Below are 25,088 nucleotides of genomic sequence, written 5' to 3'. Positions count from 1 at the left end.
CATCATTTCCCCTTTACGTTTCTGAATTGAGGAGCCTCATTATGAGGTAACATTTCTGGAATATCCAAGGGTTTTCAGCTTCTCCTCCATTTTGGAACTGGTTTTCTTTTTTCTTTCTCTTCAGAGTGTTTGGGGCCAGAAGAGACCGTGCAGCCCGGGGTGTTCGTCAGAAGAGGCTGGAGGGGTCTCTGCCCTTTGTGCTTCCCCCTTCACTGTGAGGTTGAGGGAATAATTTGGGAAGGGCAGCTGTATGTATTGAATTAAAGAAATAAATCAATAAAAACAATCATTTTCCTGATTGTGGCTTCTCTGCCTGTGTCCCGTATTCCTCCACTTAAGGCCAAAGTTCTCAACAAGCGGAAGAACCAAGTGGTGTTTCCCAGAGAACCTCCAGGTCCTTCTCTTCTGACTGCCCAACGGTTTCTGACAGAATTTGGACCCTTTTGAGGCCTCTTCAAGCTTTGCGGATCCTTCAGGGTGGCGAGTTTAAATCCCCCAGAGAGATTTTTCTCCATCTCCACAGACGGTTCTTGGACAAGAAGGAGAAGATGATGGAGAAAGTGCCGCCTCTGCAGACGTTGAAGCCACTGCTACTCCCATCCCCATCATCCCTGCCCTTCCCTCAGGCGCCTTCCTCTTTCCCGCGCTTTGCAGGGAATCCTGTAAATTTACGCAAAATCCACTAGGGGGCGCCTGCTACCAAGAGTAGGGAACATCAGCCGCTTCCCTATTGGCTCACTGGAGTGCGAACGTCACAGAGGGCTTTCCAGAGCATGCTGCGAAGGAAACAGCATCCTATAGCCTGGCCGATCTAGGACTCCGCACTCGCTTCCCATAGCCCCTGGGGCTCCGCAGAAGGCTGAGAGGCTGCGGGGGAGATCCACATGTGGCCCGGGTGAGTTAGGGGCTCTTCCCAGGCAAAGGAAGGCGGAGGAGGAAGAGACACGCGCCCTGCCGTCCTCCGGCTTAAACCCCGGGTCCCATGCTCCTCAGCCGTCCTCACCATGCAGGGGGACGCGGGGATGCCAGGAAGGTGGAGGGGATCCGGAAAAGAACCCAAGGTGGGGAGGAGGGTCGGCCTTGCGGGGGCCCAGCAGGAGAGGAGAGATGCCGGGCGAGGAGGAGGCAGACTTCTCCAACTGCCTCCTTCCCGGCCCTTCTCGGGGGAACATTGGCCCGGCGCTGGGATGAGCCTCTTGGGACTCCGGGCAGGTTGGATGAAGGTTCTTCAGTGGCTGAATTCCATTTTCTAATTCTTGGCGTTCATTTTTCTTTCCATCTCAGATACAGAAACTCGAAGCCATTTGAAATCTTTGCAAGCCAAAATTTTCTCTTGGGGAGGAAAAAAAGGAGCAGAATAACTTGCAGGGATCTGTCCTGGGGTACCAGGAATGGCCCCGTAAAGGAAAAGGCAACTGGAGACCCACCAGAGTCCTTGGACCCATCTGGAGTTGCTCTGCAGGACAGAGAAAGGATGGAGACACAACCTTTTGTAAAGGAGGGAAGCGGAAAAGGCCCATCGGCGCCTCAGCCTGGGAAGGGGGGGAAGCTCTGGAGAAGGACTGGGCAGAAGATCCTGGAGGAGGAAACCATCCTCCCTTCAGAAGTTCAGCCCTGGAACTTCATCCAGTACCGGGAGGCTGAGGGTCCTCGGGGACTTTGCAGTCGTCTCCATGACTTTTGTAGGCAATGGTTGAGACCAGAAACGCACACGAAAGCCCAGATGCTGGACCTGGTGGTTCTGGAGCAGCTCCTGGCTATCCTGCCCCCAGAGATGGAGGGCTGGGTGCGGGAGTGTGGAGCAGAGACCAGCTCCCAGGCGGTGGCCGTGGCTGAAGGCTTCCTCCTGAGCCAGGCAGAGGAGCAGAAGGAGCGGGTCCAATTGCAGGTGAGACACTTTAATCAAGGGAGCTCTAAGGGGAATAAAGAATGTGGTTGAATGCTTCACCCCTCCTTCCCAAACTTCCCTGGGATTTATAATATGTGGATATTGTAAGATATTGATCCATTGTTTTCCCATTCAACCACATGGATATTGATGGATATTTGGGACTTTGAGGTTGCTTTCCTAATATAAGAATGCACTTTATGTCCTGTGATGTACATTAATTCTGCTGCTTTTTCCCTTTCCCCTATTTGAAGTGCTGCACTGTGGAGATCAGAGATCCTAAGGGAAAGAAGAACCCATCAAATCCCCCTCAGAAGCCATTTTTCAGTGGGATCCCTTGGGAAGATCCAAGTCGGGACACCTCAGGAGGTAATCGAAGATCCTCCGATTACCCAGAAAGATCCCATATGTCTTACCTTCTTCTCTCCTGTAGAATACCTCCTCTTCTTTTGTTAAACATGCATTTTGAAATTATTTATTCCTCACAGAGAAACAACGAATGAAGTTTTCTGTTTTTTACGATGGTGCTCAAACAGCGGTTGAACCTCCAAATCAAGTAAGAAAGGGAAACTTCATTAGATTTGTATTCTTCTTTCCTACAGGAAGTGAAGTGGATGTGCAGAGTGCTCCCTCCTTCTATTTCCCACCCTTGTTTGGACTGGATTATTTTTGTGTTCCTGAGCGACATAGAAAGCATAACAGCAGGTTCAAGTTGCTCTCAACCAGCATTACTTCCTCTGTAGATTATTACTGGGATTCAATGGATTGTCATTTCTACCCTCAGATTCTGTTTAGGAAATGTTTTTTAAAGACCACAGATTAACTGGTTCTGCTAGGTACTCATCCAACTATGAGTTTACAAGAAGTAATTTTGTAGAAGTCCTTCAAGAAGTAGGAATAAACATATCACTAGTAGTAACTGCTAGAGACCTTTTTTTTGTCATTCTTTGACTAGGAATTATGCAAGGTTAACGAAAAATAGCTACATTACCATTTTTAAAGAGCCTTGTTAATAACCAGTAGTTCAAAAAATAAGCAAATCATGTTAAAAAATAAAAGCAGTCTTAAAATCCAAATGGAGTGGCTACAGAGACTGTGTAATCACAGTACTTTGGGCTAAAAAATAATTTCCAATCTTCTGATTTGTTCCTGGAGTAAGAGATCAAATGTTCCCGCTTTTCAAAGGCTGAGAAATGACCTTCACACAGAATTTTCTTTTCTTTCTTTTCTTCCATTCAACCATCTCCATAGACTAACTAACTAGATTAATAAATGATATAGAGTGATAGATCACTTGATCCAGAAGTGGGATTACTTTACTGAAAGACACTGTAAATTGTCCAGAATCAATCAACTTAATAAAACTTGCCCCAAATATTCCTTCAGTCAAACAAATTTTGGGAATTATCCATTTACTCACCTAAAATTAGGACTTGTGTGAAGCACAGCCATTTAACTTTGCTTCGGGAATTTGGGAACAATGGAGCAGAATAACAGAGTTGGTAGGGATTTTGGAAATTTAAATGGAAAAATCTGCAATTATCATGGAATATACTACTAGGACTATTATACCTATTTCAAACCATTCCGATAAAATTGGGAAAAAATGTTTTGAGGAACTCAATAAAGTAATAAGATATATTTGGCAGGGGAAAAAAGCAAGAATAAGCTTAGAAATTCGGCAAGATTCGAGAAATAGAATAGGCTTTGGGCTACCAAATTGGGAATTGGAATGGAAGCATTGATTCACTAAAATGTTATTAACATGGAAAATATTGTTAGGTACAAAGATATTTTGAATGAAAAGGGGGAAGTAGAAAAGAATTGAACAAACAACGGATTGATATGGCATGGTACTCACAAGTGCAGATACATTCTACATAAGAGAAAAATGCTAAATGATACTTTTTACAAAAAATTAACAGAATTAGACAAGATATTAACAGGGACAGAAGAAAAATTGATAAAGAAAACACAGCTACTTATTAAGCATTAAACTGGAAGATGAAAAGTTAAGGAGACAATGATAGTGTGGGCAAAAAACTGGTTATACAATAGAGTTAGATAAATGGCAGAAACTGTGGGACAGGAACTGTAAATTAACAATGTCAACTGCATACAAAGAAAAACTGTATAAGATGTTTTATAGATGGCATTTTGCACCAGTGAAGCTGGCAAAGATATTTAAAGATAAGTCATATTATCATATGTGGTGGACATGCTCAAAAGCAAAAAAAAAAAATAGACAAAAATACATACGTGGCTGGAAAAAATGATAAAGCAACATTGATTTAAAGGCAGAAATATTCTTGTTGGATATTTTCCCTGAAAATATAGTAAGGGGAATGCATATTTAATATTTAAGATATTGCAAATCCTCCAGTTCTATTCTTTTTTCAGGAGAGTCTGGTGTCCTTCGAGGAGGTGGCTGTGTATTTCTCTGAGGAGGAATGGTCTCAGCTGGATCCTGACCAGAAAGCGCTGCATTCGGAAGTCATGCTTGAAAACCATAGGAACATGGTCTCTCTGGGTAAGAGTTTCTAGTCCCCAATCAGACAGTTCAAGGAGACAGATTATAGCTAGTTTTTTTAATTAAAACAATCACTGATCAAATATTGTCTCCTGGGTGGGAGAAGGAAAGGATCTGACCTTCTCGTTCTCCAAGGAAAAAAACAGGCAATGTCTCCCACTGCTATAATATAATCATAGCCATGCCCACGGCCCAGCCCACCCCCTTAGCCACCATCTGGCAGCTTCAAGATCCTCTTCTGGGTCCCTTCCCAATCCGCATTGATGTCCCTGGCATCTGGCAGATGTTTTGGCTGATTTGCGGTTGCGCTGGTCAGCTGTTTCAACATAGGGCCAGGCAGCCGTCCCAGACTAGGCCTGAGAACGTCAGCTGTTCAAGCTGCTTGGTCACCACGATGTAAAAAAGATATTGAGACTCTATAAATAGCACAGAGAAGAGCAACCAAGGTGATTATGGTAGGGGAGTGGAGGCTAAAACATAAAGAATGGTTGCTGGAACTGGGTATGTCTGGTTTGATGAAAAGAAGGACTACGTGTGATAGGATAGCCGTGTTTCAGTATCTACAATACAATAGAATAGCAGAGTTGGAAGGTACCTTGGAGGTCTTCTAGTTCAACCGCCTGCCTAGGCAGCAAACCTTATACCTAGCGATGGTGAACCTTTTTGGGATTGAGTGCCATAAGTGAGGGGAGCACGGGGGGGGGGGGAATGTGCATGGACATGCCGCACCCATAATGCAATGTGCGAGCCCCCCCAGTGCGCATGCGCACACTACAGGAGCTTCCCCCCCCCCATTCTTGCATGCTTTTTTCGCCCTCCCCAGGCTCCAGAGGCTTTATAGGAGCCTGGGAGCGATATTGGGTGTATCTAGATATACCCATGTTACACCGAAACTCCGCGAGCTGCACTGGCTCCCCATTGGTCTCCAGACTCGCTTCAAGGTGCTAGTCGTTACTTTTAAATCCCTACATGGTTTAGGACCTAGCTACCTGAGAGACCGCCTCCTGCCACTCACCTCCCAACGACCAATAAGATCGCACAGGCTGGGCCTCCTCCGGGTGCCGTCAACCAGACAATGCCGGTTGGCGGCTCCCCGGGGAAGGGCCTTCTCTGTTGCTGCGCCGGCCCTGTGGAACGATCTACCCGCAGAGATCCGGACCCATACCACTCTCCCGGCCTTCCGTAAAGCCGTTAAGACCTGGTTGTTCCGGCAGGCCTGGGGCTGTTGATGGATATCCAGGCCCCGCTTAGATGTAATGGATGATGTGAATTTTTAATATTGTATTTTTCTATTTTTAAATTTAAACTGTTTCTGTCTTGCTGTGAGCCGCCCAGAATCCCGATGGGAGTGGGCGGCATACAAATTTTAATAAACCTTAAACCTTAAAAACAGCCTCTCCCGGAGGCCCTCCGGAGGCTTCAGGACCTTCAGGAGGCTTCCCTGAAGCCTCCAGAGGGCAAAAAAAGACCCTCCGAGCAAACCGGAATTGACTTATATCGAGCCTCTGGGCAAACTGGAAGTCCATTCCCGAACTTCCGGTTTGCCCATAGGGCCGGTTTTTGGTACACCAGAGGCTTCAGGGAAGCCCATGAAGCCTCCAGAGGGCTTCCGGGGGGGGGGGGGGAAGGATCTTTTCGCCCACCCCAGACTCCTAAAAAGCCTCTGGAGCCTGGGGAGGATGAAAAATAGCTTTAAAAAAGGGTGAACTCACTGACTCGCGTGTACTGACAAATGGCTCCATGTGCCAAAGGTGGCACGTGCCATAGGTTCGCTACCCCGGCCCTATACCGTTTCAGACAAATGTCTATCCAACCTCTCCTTAAAGACTTCCAGTGTTGGGGCATTCACAACTTCTGGAGGCAAGCTGTTCCACTGACTAATTGTTCTAACTGTCAGGAAATTTCTCCTCAGTTCTAAGTTGCTTTTCTCCTTGTTTAGATTCCACCCATTGCTTCTTGTTCTACCCTCAGGTGCCTTGGAAAATAGTTTGACTCCCTCTTCTTTTTGGCAACCCCTGAGATAGTGGAACACTGATATCATGTCTCCCCTAGTCCTTCTTTCTATTAAACTAGACATACCCAGTTCCTGCAACCGTTCTTCATATGTTTTAGTCTCCAGTCCCCTGATCATCTTTGTTGCTCTTCTCTGCACTCTTTAGAGTCTCCACATCTTTTCTACATCGCAGCGACCAAAACTGAATGCAGTATTCCAAGTGTGGTCTTACCAAGGCATTATAAAGTGGTATTAACTCTTCACGTGATCTTGATTCTATCCCTCTGTTTTGACAAACCCATGTTGGCTTTTGGCTATTACTTTGTTTGCTTCTAAGTGTTCGCTAATTCATTGCTTGATTATCTTTTCCAGAATCTTTCCTGGTATTGAGCTCAGGCTGATAGGTCTATAGTTTCCTGGATGTATTTTTTTTCCTTTTTTGAAGATGGGAACCACATCAGCTCTTTTCCAGTCCTCTGCTAGTTCCCTGGTGTTCCAGGCTCTCTGAAAGATATAGTTCAGTGGTTCTGAGATCTCGTCTGCCAGTTCCTTCAGAACCCTGGGGTATAATCCATCCGGTCCTGGTGATTTGAACTCGTCTAGGGTAGACAGGTGCTCACTTACCATTTTCTTCCCTATTTCAACTTGTGTTCCTAATCTGATTTTTGTGGTGCTGTAATTGATAGATTGGACTGTTTTATCCCTTTGTGTAAAGACAGATGCAAAAAATGAGTTAAATAGTTCTGCTTTCCCCCTGTTGCTTGTCACCTTCTTGCCACTTTCTCCTAGCAATGGACCAGTTGTTTCCTTAACTTTTTTCTTGTTTTTAACATGTTGGAAGAAGCTTTTTTTGTTATTTTTTACTTTTGTGGCAAGCCTTTCTTCATTGTGAGCCTTAGCTTTCCTCACTTCGTCTTTACAGCCTCGAGCTATTTGCTGATATTCTGCCTTAGTTAGGTCCCCCTCTTTCCACTTTTTATACTTATCTTTTTTGTCTTTCAATTTGTCAGAGAGTTCTTTATGCAGCCATGCTGGTTTCTTTTGGGAGCTGTTATTTTTCTTCTTCATTGATATTGTGCTATATTGGCCTTTTGTAATGTCATTTTTCAAAATTTATGTTTGCATAATGTTGAATTCCAATATTGTATGGTCACTTGCCTCCAGAGTTCCTGTGGCTTCAACACCTTCTATCATTTCCTCTCTGTTAGTGAGAATTAAGTCCAATATGGCTGATCCCCTTGTTCTCTTCTCTACTTTTGGGGAAACAAAGTTGTCGGCCAGGTTTGTTAGGAACCTGTTGGATCTTCCACTTGGTGCAGAGTTTGTTTCCCAGTTGATGTCAGGGTAGTTAAAATCCCCCACTACTATTATAGTTAGCTGACTAGCAAAAAGTTCATCTACTTCCTCTGTTTGGTTGGGTGACCTGTAGTATAGACCTATGGCAATGTCATTTCCCCCACAACCTTTAATATTGACCCATATGCATTCAAATCTCATCATTGTTGTGCTCAATTTCTGTAGAGATGTAGTTATTTCTTATATATAGTGCAACTCCACCTCCATTGGGGGACTGCCACAAAGAAGTGGGAGTCAAGCCATTCTCCAAAGCACCTGAAGGTAGGATAGGAACCAATGGGAAGAAACTAATCAAGGAAAGAAGAATCACCCAAAAAGATGGCTGCCCACATGGACGTTGCGGCTGTGCGTTCTTTATTTCAGTGTATGGTGTGGATGATTCTGTGTGGGCTTTGGATTTTTGAAGTTTTTAAGAAGAGATTGGATAGCGATTTCTTTGAAATGGTATAGGGTTTCCTGGCTAAGAATGGGGTTAGAATAGAAGACCTCCAAGGTCCCTTCCAACGCTGTTATTCTATTCTATCTCGTGCAGTCCTCAGTTTGTAGAAAACTCAGGTATAAAATACTATAGTGTGAGATCAGTAGAGTGAGACCTTGCATTACTGATCTTGCGTGATCTGGCACTAAAGTAGTTTAGGCATCTGTTCTCTGCTAACTGAGGCCTGTACCAGATTTGGCCGAAGAGACCTTGCAAGCCAATGATACTTTTGAGCAGTGAAATAGCCATTCTTAAAACCTCCCAACCTTTCCAGTCTCGGCACGAAGAGTGTTTAGAAGCCAATGGAAGGCTTCAAAGGATTTCGCCTCAAAGTCTCATTACTGGGATGAAGAAACGGGCCAAGCGGGGGTCTGGCCCGCCAGATACACCCCGCAGAGGAGTTGCTCCAATGTACACTGAGGAAGAAGGAGCTTGTTTCAAAATTATTTCAGTTCTCACAGATTTCTGCTGAACTTTACCCACCCCAAAAAGTCTTAGGTTTTCTCCTAATTCCTTCTTGGATGTTTCCCCTAATTATTCCTTAACTGAAAACTGATTTTGAGTGATATTTGCATATATATAGATAATTGTAAAGAAAGATATTTTCTAGATATTTTCAAGGCTTTAATGACTCATGAATATAGAAATCATCATGTCTATATTACAGCACTGTAGGCATGCAAAATACAACAAGGAATTTTGGACAAATTCAGAAGAATATCCGTTGACTTTCTACAGTTTGATCTTTTTCTCTAACCTTGTTATCGTTTTCATTTCTCTTTTGCTTTGAAGGTAATAATGGGGAGGAGAATCAAGATTCCTATGAACTGTTCCAAGTGATCAATGCTAAAGATGGAATGGAGAAGTTTGGATTTCGAATGGAATTTGAAAGCCATAAGAAAAAACAGTCAAATAATTGGAATCAGGAAAGTTCCTCTTCCACTGATGCTCCGATGCAAGACTTTCTTGCCCAACATGAGAAAATAAGGAAGAAATATTTTGGGAAAAGTGGGAAGCTAATCAATGATATATTACATGTTAATGAACACTGTTTAACACAAAACAAAGGAGAAGATGCTATAAGACAGAACAGAAAAAATTACAAGTCGACATTCATTCTTTCTGTTGGAAATAATTTTCTTACATCTCAAAAAGCGATTGACACAGAAAAGGAGCCTTATCAATGTTTGGAATCTGGAAAACATTTTAGAACAAGCAGGCAACTTACTTCTCATGAAAGGATTCACACTGGGGAGAAACAGTGTTCAGAAGCTCCTCTAGCCCACACACCACAGCCCCTCCAAGCAGCAGGAGAGAAACCATTTCAATGCATGGAGTGTGGAATGACCTTTGCTGATAGCAAGGGACTTAGAAACCATAAAACAATCCAGACAGGGAAGAAGCCATTTAAATGCATGGAGTGTGGAAAAACCTTTACTGGAAAAAGGAGTCTTATTTCCCATCAGGTAATCCACACAGGGGAGAAACCATATAAATGCACGGAGTGTGGAAAAACCTTTCCACATAGCAGTGGTCTTAGATACCACAAAACGATCCACACAAGAGAGAAAGCCTATAAATGTATGCAGTGTGGAAAAACCTTTACTCATAGCAAGGAACTTAGAAACCACAAAACGATCCACACAAGAGAGAAACCATTTAAATGTATGGAGTGTGGAAAGACCTTTACTCATAGCAAAAAACTTAGAAACCACAAAACAACCCACACGGGAGAGAAACCCTATAAATGCATGGAGTGTGGAAAGACCTTTACTGATAGCAATGGACTTACTGCCCACAATACGATCCACACAGGAGAGAAACCATTTAAATGCATTGAGTGTGGAAAGACTTTTGCTCTGAGCAATAGACTTAATATGCACAAAAAGATCCACACAGGGGAAAAGCCATTTAAATGCATGGACTGTGGAAAAACCTTTACTCAACGTGGTCAACTTACTACCCATAAGAGGATCCACACAGGGGAGAAGCCATTTAAATGCATGGAGTGTGGAAAAACCTTTGCTCAAAAAAGGAGTCTTATTTCTCATCAGGTAATCTACACAGGGGAGAAACCATATAAATGCATGGAATGTGGAAAAACCTTTACCCAAAAAAGTAGCCTTATTTCCCATCAGATGATCCACACAGGGGAGAAACCATATAAATGCATGGAGTGTGGAAAGACCTTTGCTAAGAGCAATAACCTAAGAATACACACAAGGATCCACACAGGGGAGAAGCCATTTAAATGCACGGAGTGTGGAAAAACCTTTACTCAAAAACGGAGTCTTGTTTCCCATCAGGTAATCCACACAGGGGAGAAACCATATAAATGCATGGAGTGTGGAAAAACCTTTACTCAAATAAGTAGCCTTATTTCCCATCAGATGATTCACCCAGGGGAGAAACCATATAAATGCATGGAGTGTGGAAAAACCTTTACCCAAAAAAGTAGTCTTATTTCCCATCAGGTGATCCACACAGGAGATAAACCATATAAATGCATAGAGTGTGGAAAGACCTTTGCTAAGAGCAGTAACCTAAGAATACACACAAGGATCCACACAGGGATGAAGCCATTTAAATGCATAGAGTGTGGAAAAACCTTTACTGAAAAAAGGAGTCTTATTTCCCATCAAGTAATCCACACAGGGGAGAAACCATATAAATGCATGGAGTGTGGAAAGACTTTTGCTCATTGTGTTGATCTCAGTAACCACAAAAAGACCCACATTGGAAAATCCATTTAAATGCATGGAGTGTGGAAAGATCTTTGCTGTGAGCAGTAGACTTACTACCCACAAAAAGATCCACACCGGAGAAAAGCCATTTAAATGCATGGAATGTGAAAAGAGCTTTGCTCAAAAAGTAATCTTTTTTCCTATAAGATGATCCACTCAGAAGAGAAACCATTTAATGAATGCAGTGGAAAGATCTTTGCACACAGAGGTAATCTTAATACTCGTCAGGTGATCCGCCCAGGGCAGAAATTATATAAATGCATGGAATGTGGAATGAACTTTTGCTCAGAATGGTAATCTTAATTCTCATAAAAGGATCTATGCTCGGGAGAAAATATATAGCAATAGGAATTCCACTTTAGATTTCTCTACCATTCCTCAAAGCTTTATAGCAGTGTTTCAGCAGTTTACAAAGTCAGTATGTTGTCCCCAGAAATTTGGGTCCTCATTTTATTGACCTCAGAAAGATGAAAGGCTTTTAATTAGAAGATGAACAAGTGAAGGAGAGAATGATAATATGGGCAAAAAACTTTTGTTATACAATAGAGTTAGATAAATGGCAGAAATTGGGACAGGAACTATAAATTTACAATGTCAACTGCTTGCAAACAATCTGTAAGATGTTTTATAGGTGGCATTTTGCACAAGCTAGGTTGGCAAATATGTTTAAAGAGAAGTCTGCAAAATGCTGCAAGTGCTGTCAAATACCTGGGTCGTATTATCATATGTGGCACACATGCTCAAAAGCAAAAAAATATTGGACAAAAGTACATACATGGCTGAAAAAAAATGATAAGGAACATACTGGTTTAAAGCCAGAAATATTCTTTTTGGGGATTTTACCTGAAAAATATGGTAAGGGGAATGCATATTTAATTATTATATATTAACTGCAGCTAAAAATGTATTTGCATGAAATTGGAAAAGTGAAGAGATCCCTACAGAAAATGTGATTAGGAAAATATTATAATGCAGAAATGAATGGATTAACGCTTGCAATTAAGGAGAAAGAACAAACAATATTATATGGGATTTCTTTTATCAATTGTCCAAAACATGCCGTGATGTGATCTGTATAAGATGTCGCTTGACCCGCTATTGAAATGCTTCCCGGCTCTTTACCAAAATGTGCTTGCAGTGGCTGCTGGATACGGAGTGGCCGGTCCCGTGCCTTTGCCTGTGCCACCCACAGCAGTCCCAGTTGCTGCAAACAAGCAGCGAACATGTCAAGTGTTAAAAGTGTGACTCACCTACTGTCAGTTGCGCCGCGGTAGGCGGAAAAACCTAGAAAACAGCTACCCTCCCTTTGGGAAAGAGCCAGGAAGTGTTTCAAAAGCATGTCAAGCCAGGTTTTATTCAGATCACATCCCGGTGTGCTGGGGTTTGCACGGTGGCAGCAACATATTGCAGGATAATTTTTACCCTCCTTCCAAAACATACGGAGGCAAGTCCTGCTTTTCACTTTTTACACATTGCCTGCAGCCACTAAAACGAAAGACTCATGGGGGCTCTTTGTTGGCTGGACAGCAGTGCTATAGGCCACCCTTCAGGACTGTTCCTGCCTAAAATGGAGTGAGCAGGCCCAGATCTACGATCTCTGGAGCGCTCCCCACCAGTCCGACAGGGTCCCTTCCCCAGTGGTGTCCAGTGTGACATCGCCACTGTGTTCAAGCTGCTGAGCCCCGTCCAGCGTGTCTACTCTGTGCTGCAATTCTCTTTTCTTCATTGCATTAAAAATTACTAACACACCAAAGTGTGGATGGCCTGGGAGGTAGCATATTTCGGCTCTTGCTGAGTTGAAGCTATTGTTTCAAATATTGCTTATTAAACGGCCTATGAAAAAATGGAGGGGAAAAAAGAAATAAATACATAAAGAAAAATCAAAGGTTACTTCCATTCTTTTGAATGGATTTTAACCACTTTTACATCATTTTAATAATTTTGTTTTGCTCATTGTATATAACCCCTTTGTCTGTCATTGTCGACTCCAAATGTGGGCAAATCTTTTCATTTTCTCTTTTTATTTATGGTCTCATGATACCCTATCTTGGAGGCCACGCCTCCATCTTGGTTCTCCTTGACCTCTCGGCGGCTTTCGATACCATCGACCATGGTATCCTTCTGCGACGACTGCAGGAGGTGGGGGTGGGAGGCACTGTTTTGCAGTGGTTCTCCTCCTACCTCTCGGACAGGTCACAGTCGGTGTTGGTTGGGGGACAGAGATCGACCATGAGGCCCCTAACATATGGGGTGCCGCAGGGGTCGGTCCTGTCCCCCGTACTATTTAACATCTACATGAAACCGCTGGGAGAGATCATTCGGAGGCACGGGATAAGATACCATCAATATGCGGACGATACGCAGCTGTATCTGTCCGCCCCGTGCCAACTCAATGAAGCGGTGGACGTGATGAACCAGGGTCTTGAGGCCGTCAGGGACTGGATGAGGGCTAACAAGCTTGTACTCAACCCAGAAAAGACCGAGTGGCTGTTGTGTTTCCCTCCCAAAAATTTGGTTAGTGTTCCATCGCTCAGGCTGGGGGGCCAAATTTTACACCCCTTAGACAGGGCTCGCAACTTGGGAGTCCTCCTGGACCCACCGCTGACCTTTGATTACCACCTGTCGGCTGTGACCAGGGGGGCATTTGCCCAGGTTCGCCTGGTGCGCCATTTGCGACCCTACCTGAATCGGGAGGCTCTCACAACAGTCACTCGCGCCCTCGTAACCTCTAGGCTGGAATACTGCAACGTGCTCTACATAGGGCTGCCCTTGAAGAGCATCCGGTGGCTTCAGCTAGTCCAGAATGCAGCCGCACCTCGGTTCACCCACATAACACCTATCCTCCGCGAGCTGCACTGGATACCTGTTGATCTCCGTGTGCGCTTCAAGGTGCTTCTTACTACCTATAAAGCCCTTCATGGTAGTGGATCTGCGTACTTGGGAGACCGCCTCCTGCCAATCACCTCCTCTCGACCCATAAAATCTCACAGATTAGGCCTCCTCCGAGTGCCATCTGCCAGCCAGTGCCGGCTGGCAACTACGCGGAGGAGAGCCTTTTCAGTAGCAGCTCCGACCCTCTGGAACGATCTCCCCGTGGAGATTCGTACCCTCACCACCCTTCAGACCTTCCGCACAGCCCTCAAGATCTGGCTATCCCGCCAGGCCTGGGGGTAAAGAGTATAATCCGCCCCCACCCGAATGTTGAATGAATGTTGCTCGATTTTAATTATACATTGTGTTTATGTGTTATTGTATGTTTTCCCTTCCCATACAAGTTGTTAGCCGCCCTGAGTCCCCTCAGGGAAAAGGGCGGCCTATAAATAAACTCAACTACAACTACAACTATCTTAAATTCTCCAAAGGGCTTAAGTTTCCTAGTCACATCTCTTGAATTTCCTACCAAATCCCTATGTAAAAATGTTTTTTTCCTGATCAGTTTAGATTTGTATTCCTTTTTCACGATCCTCCTTTCTTGGTTTAATAATATCCTCTGTTCTCAAGCCAGAAATGAAACACCATTTCCCCTCTTCATTCCTGAATTAAAGAGCCTCTTTATAAGGTAAATTTTCTGGAATATTCAGAAGTTTCAGCCTTTTCTCCATTTTTTCTTTTTCCCCTGAGTCTTTTCATGGGCACAAAGGGGCAAAGAGGGGGAGGGAGGGAGGGAAAGAGAAGGGGGAGAGAGAGATAGGCAGAGAAACTGAGAAAGGCAGAGGGAGGAAGAGAAAGGAAGGGAAAGGTGGATGGGGGAAAGAGGGAGGGAAACAGAAACGAAGAGCAAGAAATGGGGAAGAGAGGAATGAAAAGAAATATTTTAAAAAGTTTCTTTTTTGTTGCTAAATGTAATATAAAAGCAAAAAAGTGGGGCATAAAAGTGCAATTATCACATTTTTCTTAGAATTAATTGAACTCTGTGTTTATCCTATTTTTGGTAGTAAAGCTTCATTATTCAGGTTAAATTACCCTGTTGGCACTTTGCGATAAATAAGTGGGTTTGGGGTTGCAGTTCAGGCACTTGGTCTCTAAATGGTTTGCCATCACTGCCTTAGTAAGACCACACCTACAGTACTGCATCCAGTTTTGGTCACCACACTATAAAAAAGAAATTGAGACTCTAGAAAGAGTGCAGAGAAGAGCAACGGGGATTATTATGGGACTGGAGGCTGAAACATGAAGAACGGTGACTGGAACTGGGCATGGCTAGTTAATGAAGAGAAGGACCAGCAGTGTTCCAATATTTGAGGAGCTGCCACAGAGAGGAAGGGGTCAAGCTCTTCCCCAAAGTACCTGAAAGCCAGACACGAAAGAACAGATAGGAACTAAACAAGGAGAGGTTCAGCCTGGAAATGAGAATTTTTTTGACAGAGCAATCAACCAATGGATCAGCTTGCCTTCGGAAGTTGTGGGAACTTCATCACCGGAAGCTTTCAAGAAGAGACTGGACTGCCATCTGTCAAAAATGGTGTAGGGTCTGCTTAGGCGGGGGTTGGAATAAATGACTTACAAGGTGCCTTCCAACTTTTAGTCTCTAACCAGATTTATATTCCTTTTTCACAATCTTCCATTCTTAGATTCACTTTTTCTCCTGTCAGAGATGAAAGCCTCTTTATGTGGTAAAATTTCTGAAATACCCAGAAATCTCAGCTTTTCCTCCATTTTGGGCCTGGTTGTCTTTTTTCTTTCTCCTCAGAGTGTTTCATTCCAAACGGGTTGCCTGGGGTGTTTGTCAGAAGAGGCTGGAGGGGTCTCTGCCCTTTCTGCTTCCCCCCTTCAAGGTGAGGCTGTGGGAATAATTTGAGAAGAGCAGCTGTATGTATTGAATTCAAGAAATAAGAAACACATAAAAATCCTTTTCCTAACTGGCCTTTCTTGTGTCCCATCTGCCTCCCCTTCAGGCAGGGGTTCCCAACAACTGCTAGACACAAGCTGGGTTTCCAACAGAGGCTCCTAGTCCTCCTCTTGTGACTGCCCGTCTGTTTCTGATAGGATTTGGACCCTTTTGAGGCCTTCTGCAATCTGCCCAGCCTTCAAAGCGGCTGTTCTTGAGGGAGGCGAGTTCAAAATCCTCCAGAGAGATAGTTTTTTGATTCTCCACAAACAGTTCCTGGAGAGGAAGGAGAGGAAGATGGAGAAAGTGCCACCTCTGGAGACGTTGAAGCCTTTGTCTGACAGGGAGACATTACGAGGGGACCTTTCCTCCTACTCCCAAGCCCATCATCCCCACCCTCTCCCTTCCCCTCAGATGTGCTCTTCTTTCCCGCCCTTTCTACAATCCTGCCAGTTGCGCCAAAGCCACCAGGGGGCAGCATCTGCCAAGACAAGTGAAATACCCGTGCTTCCCCATTGGCCCGCTGGAGGGCGAAGGTTTTCCAGAGGACGCTGCGAAGGGAGTGACGTCACAAACTCTTACCGCTCTAGGACCCCGCACTCGCTCTCCTTAACCCCTGAGTCTCCGCAGGAGGTGGAGAGGCTGCGGGAGGAGATCCAGACGTGGCCCAGGTGAGTTGGGGGCTCTTCCTGGGCAAAGGGATGCGGAGGAGGGAGAGACCCGCGCCCGGCCCTCCTCCGGCTTCAACCCCAGGTCCCATGCTCCTCATCCGTCCTCTCTCTGCAGGGGGAAGCGGGGAAGGCGGAGGGGATCCGGGGAAGAGCCCGAGTGGGAGGTTCGGCATTGCGGAGGCCCAGCAGGAGAGGAGAGAAGCCGGGCGGGGAGGAGGCAGGATTCGCACCAGGCACCCCGAGGGCCCGATCCTGTCTTCGGAGGGGGAGAGAAGCGGGGAGGCCTCTCCAGCTGCCTCCTTCCCGGCCCTGCGCTGGGATGACCCACTGGGGGCTCCGGCCAGGTTGGGTGAAGGTTCTCCAGTGGCTGAATTCCACTTTCTAATTCTTGCCCTTTATTTTTTCTTTCCATCTCAGATACAGAAACCTGAAATCTTTGCAAGCCAAAAGTTTCTCTTGGCGAAAAGAAAAAGTAGCGGAATAATTTGCAGGGATCCGTCCTGCAGCCCCAGAAATGGTCCCGTGAAGGAAAAGGCATCTGGAGACCCACCAGAGTCCTTGGACCCATCTGGAGTTGCTCTGCAGGACAGAGAAAGGATGGAGACACAACCTTTTGCCAAGGAGGGAAGCAGAAAATGTCCTCCACTTGTTCAGCCTGGGAAGGGAGGGGAGCTCTGGACAAGGACTGGGCAGAAGATCCTGGAGGAGGAAACCATCCTCCCTTCAGACTTTCAGTCCTGGGGTTTCATCCAATATCAGGAAGCTGAGGGTCCCCGAGGACTTTGCAGCCGACTCCATGACTTTTGTAGGCGATGGCTGAGACCAGAAAAGCACACGAAAGCCCAGATGCTGGACCTGGTGGTTCTGGAGCAGCTCCTGGCTATCCTTCCCCCAGAGATGGAGAGCTGGGTGCGGGAGTGTGGAGCAGAGACCAGCTCCCAGGCGGTGGCCCTGGCAGAAGGCTTCCTCCTGAGCCAGTCGGAAGAGCAGAAGGTCCAGTTGAAGGTGAGAGACTTTAGGGAGCTCAAAAGGGAATAAAGAATATGTTTGAATACTTCACCCCTCCTTCCCAAACTTCTCTGGCATTCATAATACGTAATGATGTCCCACAAATTCTTTTAGGGGATTGTTCCATTGTTTTCTCACTCAACCTCATTGATGGATATTGGGGGCTTTGAGGTTGTGTTCCAAATATAGGAATCCATTTTCCATTTCATGAGATTTACAGTATTTTGTGTGATGTACATTAAATTTGCTTCTTTTTTCCTTCCTCCTATTGGAAGTGCTGCACTGTGCAGATCAGAGATCCCGAGGGAAAGAAGAATCCATCAAATCCGCCTCAGGAGCTATTTTTCAGGAAGATCCCTTGGGTAGATCAAAGTCTAGACACATCAGGAGGTAATGGAAGAGCCTCAAATTACCTATCTGTCTTACTTTCGCTCTCTCTTCTCTTCTATAGAATACTGCCTCCTCTTTTGTTAATTATGCATTTTGAAATTATTTATTCTTTACAGAGAAAAAAAGAATGAAGTTTTCTGGTTTTTCTGACGGAGGTCAAACAGCAGTTGAACATCCAAATCAAGTAAGAAAGGGAAAAGTTATTAATTTGTATTCTCCCTTCAGCAAGTGAAGTGAGTGTGCAGAATGCTCTTTCCTTCTATTTTCCCCTCTTGTTTGGCCTGGATTATTTTTGTTTTCTTCCACAACACGGACAGCAGAATAGCAGATTCAACCAGCATAGCTTCCTCTGGTTATCTTGTTCATCAGTTTTGCATTTACAAGAAGGATTTTTTAAAAATCCTTCAAGAATTAGGAATAAACACATCACAGTGGCAAGAACTGCTAGGGACCCATTTGTTTTGTCATTCTTTGACTTGGAATTGTGCAGTGCTAATGAAAAAATAAATAAAATCATTACTATTTTTAAAAAGCCTTGTTTATAACTGGTAGTTTAAAAAATAAGCAAATCATATTAAAAAATAAAGCAGAATTTTAAAATGGAAAGTGAATGGCCACATGTAGCAGGTAATTACAATTCTTTGGGCTACAAAATAATTTCCAATCCTCTAATTTGTTCCTGGATTAGGAGATCAAGCATTCCCAATTTGCAAAGGCTGAGAAACAACCTTCACAGAGAATTTTCTCTTCTTTCTTTTCTTCCATTCAGCCAATGGCTCAGACTACTAGATCAATAAATGATAGACAGAGCGATAGATCAATTGATTCAGATGTGGGGTTACTTTACTGTGAAGCAATGTAAGTTCTGCAGAATCAATCTTGGTAAAATTTGCCCGAAATATTTCTTAAGTCAAACAAATTTTCAGAATTGGCCATTTAGGACTTGTGTGAAGCACGGCCACTTACCGTATTTTTTGGAGTATAAGACGCACCTTTTTTTTTCTCAAAAAAACAGCCTGAAAATCTGGGTGCATCTTATACTATACATCGAATACACCTTTTTTTGCTTCCCGAAGTCCTGCCCTCTGCACCAAAATGGCCATGCATATCCTTATGGAGGCTTTCAGAGACCTCCTGAGGGCTGGAGAGGGCAGAAATAAACAAAAAATGGGCCGTTTTTGCCTCCCGCAGCCCCCAACAACACTCTATAAGTCTCCATAAGGCTATGCATGCAATTTTCTTTTACAAAAGACAGGCCCGTTTTCATGAAAAATGGGACATTTCTTTGCTCATTTTTAACCCCCCCCTACTGTATTTCCCTCTCTCCCTCTACCTACCTACCTACCTACCTACCTACCTACCTACCTACCTACCTACTGTATTTCTGTCTGTCTCTCTCCCTCTTATCTACCTGCCTACCTAGGCCCTCTCTCTCCCTACCTCTCTACTGTATCTCTCTCTCTCTCTCTCTCTCTCTCTCACTCTCTCTCACTCTCTCAATCTCACTCTCTCACTCTCACTCTCTCTCACTCTCTCTCACTCTCTCTCTCTGTGACCTGGAATCTGGTAGCAACTATCTTGGCTTTAATTATTTTTAAAAAAATATTTAAATTTCTTTCTTTTTCCTGAGGAGACTGGTGAGGCTCCGCCTCCCTTGCCTCTAGTGACTGCATGTCCCTGCTACCTACACTCTCTCTCCCCTCCTCCCTATCTACTGTATTTCTCTATCTCTATTTCTTTCTCTCTCTCCCTTTATCTACCTACCTACTTTTTTTTAATTTGCGTCTTCAAAACCTTGGTGCATCTTATACTCCGGTGCATCATACTCTGCAAAATACAGTAACTTAGTGCATAACTTTGCTTTGGGAATTTGGGAACAATGGAGAAGAATAACAGAATTGGTACGGATCTTGGAGGTCTTCTAGTCCAAACTCTTTCTCTTTCCTATAACATTTCAGATAAATGACTGCCCAATTTTGTCTTAAACATTAAACAGTATTGGAGCATGGACAACTTCTGGAGGCAAGTCATTCCGCTGATGAATTGTTCTCACTGTCAGGAAGTTTCTTTTCAGTTGTAGGTTACTTCTCTCCTTGATTGGCTTCCATCCATTACTTTTTGTCCCGCCTTCAGGTGCTTTGGAGAATAGTTAGGGCTCTTCTTTGTGGCAGCCCTTACATATTGCAACACTGCTATTATGTCACTAATAACTAGACATACCCAATTCCAGGAACCGTTCTTCATATGTTTTAGCCTCCAGGGCCCTAATCATTTTGGTTGGTCTTCTTTGTATTCTTTCTAGAGTCTCAAGATCTTTTTTACATCTGGCAACCAAAACTTGATGCAATATTCCAGAGTTCTTACCAAGGCATTATAAAGTGGTTCTAACACTTCATGTGATCTTGATCCTGTTCCTCTCCTAATGCAGCCTATGATTCTGTGTCGGGTTTTTTTGGCACCTATAGCATACTGCTGACTCATGTTTAAGTGATTGTCCACTAGGACTCCAAGACCCCTGTGGCACATACTACTGTTGAGCCAGCTATCACCTATTCCCGTGATGGCGAATCTATGGCACAGGTGGCACACAGAGCCCTCTCTGCGGGCATGCCAACCGTCGCCTGAGCCTAGCTCCACCATGCATGTGCATGCGCCTCCTGCCAGCAGTTCGTTTTTGGTTCTGCCACACATGTGTAGGGAGGTGACACATCTAGGGGATGCGTGCGCACATGCATGGGGGTGGGGTTCATTTGCGGGTAGGCTTACATTGCATTTTTGTTGTTTGCGTGCATGCGCGCCCCTCCCCTGTGCCCCATTTCTGGCCTGGAAGGTTTGCCGCACCAACCTGGCATCCATATGGGGTGTGGGAGGGAGTGGTTGCATTTTGGGGTAATGCACTTTGGCCACTTGGCAACAAAAAGGTTAGTCATCACTCATCTATTCTATGTGCAAGCATTTGGTTTTTCCTTCCTAAATGTAAATCGTATCATTTCTCAACGTTGATTTTCATTTTGTTAGATGGGGCCCAATCTGTCGACCCTTCTATATCTTGAGCCAATCTTCTGGAATGTTGGTGTTCCGGTCAATTTGGTCTTGTCTGCAAATTTGATGAGTTCCCCTTCTATCCCCTTGTCTAAATCATTGATGAAGATGAACAGATTTTGCGAATTCTCCTGTTCTGTTCATTTTCCTTGTTCAGGGGAGTCTGGTGTCCTTCGAGGAGGTGGCTGTATATTTCTCTGAGGAGGAATGGTCTCAGCTGGAACCTGACCAGAAAGCGCTGCATTCGGAAGTCATGCTTGAAAACCATAGGAACGTGGTCTCTCTGGGTAAGAGTTTTCTAGTCCCCAGAGTGTTCACGAAGACAGATTATAGTTTTTTTTATTAAAAAATCACTAATCAGATATCATCTCCTGGAAAGGAAACAGAAAGTATCTGGCCTTCTGGTACTCCAAGGAAGGAAATGTCTCTTTGCTTAGATGCTTTTGGGCTATTTCTTATCTGTATTGTTCCATTTCTCTTTGAACTTATCTGTGGAGGCTGAGAAAAATGGCACGTGTTTTTATGTATCCTCTGGAGGTCATGTGAGAAGAATGTGTTGTCATTTGTCCTCTGAAACCTCCCCAAATTGTGTGAGAACAGAACTTTTACCTCAGGCCATGGAAGAGCATTCTCCTTGAATGCTCTTTTGAAGAGCAAAGGCCTCATGAAGTGTGACTCAGAGCATCCTAGGTTACAGGTGATCCCCAAGTTATGACAGTTCACAGTGAGCATTCAAAGTTATGATTCCTCCCCCCACTACTTTAGACCCAGTCCCAAAATTATGAACTCTGAGGCATTCCGTTTCCTCAAAGAACAAATTTATTTAGATGCACCATTTTGGCACTAACTAGCGGAAAGCCAGTACTGAAAGTTCCTGGGCTTTCCACATCACTGTAAATAGGATTTTCTCAATTTTTCAAAACAATATGTCAGATTATCCAACTGGGATAAGAACTGTTTGGTGACTTCCTCTGACCAGCCAGCTGTTGGAACATGGCTGGCTATTGGCCAGTTATGTTATTTGGCTGAAATTCCACCCAGCTCTCCCCCCTTTCAGCTCCCAAATGTGTCCAACTGAATTCATATGAATAACCTGGATACAACCAAACCCGCAATCTAACCAAATTCAGGCTTGACACCCAGATCCAATTGAGGAAATATGCCAACTTCCCCGAGGTTCCGTCAAAAGTTGCCATGAACCTCGGTGGCTGGTGGCGGAGCTGCAGGGGGTGCGGTCTGGCCGCACCGTTGCTGCCGGCAACCACTAGTACTGCATCCACCTCCGGTCAGGGTTGAAAATCCAGCAAGGGGGAATCAGTTTGGCTGGTGGCAGCATGAAGACTGGCTGATGAAAGGATGTGGCTGGTTTTGCCAAGCCCCACTGCTCCAGTTGCTGCAGCAGTCTGGCTCCAGCAGGAGCTAACACTTTGGTGTATTGGACCTGTTGGGGGAGGCAGGGTCGTACTTCATCCCAGGCAGCGTGGAAAAATGCCGTCATCACACTTTTATCTGGGAAGGTGAACGTAGTAGGCTGAGCCAGAATCCATCTCCTCCATCTTCCCTGAGTATCCACACCGTCCAAGTGACGGGTCAGCTCTCGGGGCTCAGGAGCCCGGACAGAATCCTGGCATTCAGGGAGATGGTAAAAGTTTTAAAAGGAGATTCGGGTTAATTTCAGCGTTCCATGTAGCACCCCCAACGAAAGAAGACTCTGAGGCTAGCAATTCCTCAAAGTTCCATTTTACTAGAGATGTCATATTGGCACATCTGGGGGAAACCCGAATCTGAAAGTTCCAGGTTTGTCCCCACCCAAAAGAAAGTCAAAGATCCATCCCCTGCACCCAGAAGTCCATCACATGGCCCAATCATTTCACCATGCCCACTGGAGACAACTCCTGGAGAGTGAACTGGAGTCACTCTCATCCAGTTTCAAGCCGAGTGTCCTTGGCTCCCAGAAAAAGGAATGATGTTATGGCTAATTCTCCACTAACTGCTTGTAACCCTCCCCCCTCCAGTATTCCCAGGCACTAAATGTGGCAGCCCTGAAGCTTCAAAGAAAAAGATGGCTTCCAGGGCTGACATATATTTTCAAGATATTTTCAAAGATTTCATGAATCATGAATATAGAAATCACCACCTCTATGTCACACCACTGTAGACATGCAAAATAAACATAATGGATTTTCGGAAAAGTTCAGAAGAAATTTATTTTACTTTCTTCAGTTTGATCTTTTTCTCTAACTTCGTTATCATTTTCACTTCTCTTTTGCTTTGAAGGTAATAATGGGGAGGAGAATCAAGATTCCTGTGAACTGTTCCAAATGATCAATGCTAAAGATGGAACGGAGACATTTGGAATTCGAATGGAACTAGAAAGCCATGAGAGAAACCAGTTATATAATTGGAATCATGAAAGATCACCTTCTACTGATGCTCCGATGCAAGACTTTCTTACCCAAAAAGAGAAAATAAGGAAAAAATGTATTGGGAAAAGTGTGAAGCTAATCAAAGATAAATTGCATTTAAGCGAACACTATTTAATCCAAAACAAAGGAGAAGATGCTATAAGACACAATGGAAGAAATTACAATGGGACATTCATTCATCCTCTTGGAAATAACTTCCTTATATCTCAAAAACTGATTCACACAAAAAAGGACTCTTATAAATGTTTAGAATCTGGAAAATATTTTAGAACAAGCAAGCAACTTACTTCTGATGAAAGGATTCACACTGGGGCGGAGCTATACAAATGCAGAGAGTATGGTAACAGGTTCAGAAGTGGCAGTAATCTTATCACGCATAAAAGGATCTACTCAGGAGAGAAACCATATAAATGCATGGAGTGTGGGAAAACCTTTACTCGTAGCAATGGACTTAGAATCCACAAAATGATCCACACAGGAGAAAAACCATATAAATGCATGGAGTGTGGGAAAACCTTTACTTATAACAGTGGACTTTGGTACCACAAAATGATCCACACAGGGCAAAAGCCATTTAAATGCATGGAGTGTGGAAAGACCTTTGCTCAGCGTGGTCATTTTATTTCCCATAAGATGATCCACACAGGGGAGAAACCATTTAAATGCATGCAATGTAGTAAAACCTTTACTCGTAGCAATGAACTTACTATTCACAAAAAGAGACACATGGGGGAGAAACCATATAAATGCATGCAGTGTGGGAAAACCTTTATTCGTAGCAATGGACTTACAATCCACAAAATGATCCACACAGGAGAAAAACCATATAAATGCATGGAATGTGGGAAAACCTTTACTCAGAGCAGTGGACTTCGGTACCACAAAATGATCCACACAGGGGAAAAGCCATTTAAATGCATGGAGTGTGGAAAGACCTTTGCTCAGCGTGGTCATCTTATTTCCCATAAGATGATCCACACAGGGGAGAAACCATTTAAATGCATGCAATGTAGTAAAACCTTTACTCGTAGCAATGAACTTACTATCCACGAAAAGAGACACATGGGAGAGAAACCACATAAATGCATGCAATGTGGGAAAACCTTTACTCGTAGCAATGATCTTACTATCCACAAAAAGAACCACACAGGGGAAAAGCCATTTAAGTGCATGGAGTGTGGAAAGACCTTTGCTCTGACCAGTAGACTTAGAAGCCACAAAAGGATCCACACTGGAGAGAAACCATTTAAATGCATGGAGTGTGGAAAGGCCTTTGCTCAAAGCCGTTATCTTGCTTCCCATAAAAAGATCCACTCAGAAGAGAAACCATTTAAATGCATGGAATGTGGAAAGACGTTTACTGAGAGCAATGCTCTTACTTCTCATAACAGAATCCACACAGGAGAGAAACCATTTAAATGCGTGGAGTGTGGAAAGACTTTTGCTCAGAATAGTAATCTTACTTCTCATAAAAGGATCCACGCTCGGGAGAAAGTATCTAGCAATAGCAATTCCACTACAGACTTATTGACCATGCCACAAAGCTTTATAGCAGTATTTGAACAGTTTACAAAGTCAGCATATTGTCCCAAGAAATCTGGGTCCTCCTCATAGGCTGAATCAATCATGAGCTGTTGGTAATTAGCTTGTAGTACTGCATTTTAACTTCTGACCCACCACGTCTATAGATTTTTATGTGTACGCAAATTGTGCCTTTCTGATCCATATGAGACA

At 44.1% G+C, this 25,088-nt stretch overlaps 1 protein-coding gene and 1 long non-coding RNA gene across 2 annotated transcripts; both read left to right on the top strand.

Moving 5' to 3' along the window:
• Positions 1-840: 840 nt before the first annotated feature.
• LOC116503449 (zinc finger protein 721-like) lies at positions 841-25,088 on the top strand. Its single transcript, XM_032209860.1, has 8 exons — positions 841-895; positions 1,285-1,888; positions 2,143-2,257; positions 2,377-2,444; positions 4,289-4,418; positions 9,038-10,948; positions 14,089-14,092; positions 23,717-25,088. The coding sequence occupies exons 1-8, from the start codon at positions 885-887 to the stop codon at positions 24,966-24,968; spliced, it is 4,095 nt and encodes a 1,364-aa protein (XP_032065751.1). The 5' UTR covers positions 841-884; the 3' UTR covers positions 24,969-25,088.
• On the top strand, positions 16,434-17,088 carry LOC116503467. Its single transcript, XR_004254709.1, has 2 exons — positions 16,434-16,488; positions 16,906-17,088. It is a non-coding gene; the product is annotated as an uncharacterized LOC116503467 (long non-coding RNA).

The sequence above is a fragment of the Thamnophis elegans genome, chromosome 2 (genome assembly GCF_009769535.1).
Source record: "Thamnophis elegans isolate rThaEle1 chromosome 2, rThaEle1.pri, whole genome shotgun sequence".
Classification (NCBI taxonomy): domain Eukaryota; kingdom Metazoa; phylum Chordata; class Lepidosauria; order Squamata; family Colubridae; genus Thamnophis; species Thamnophis elegans.
Note: the sequence above shows the minus strand (reverse complement) of the source record. Positions and strands in the feature narration are given on the sequence as shown.

Bases quoted from the DNA above. Each gene is read 5' to 3' on its own strand.
- LOC116503449 (XM_032209860.1), top strand. The intron at 2,258-2,376 runs GTAATCGAAGAT...TATTCCTCACAG, and splicing joins AAGTCGGGACACCTCAGGAG to AGAAACAACGAATGAAGTTT. The intron at 2,445-4,288 runs GTAAGAAAGGGA...TTCTTTTTTCAG, and splicing joins CGGTTGAACCTCCAAATCAA to GAGAGTCTGGTGTCCTTCGA.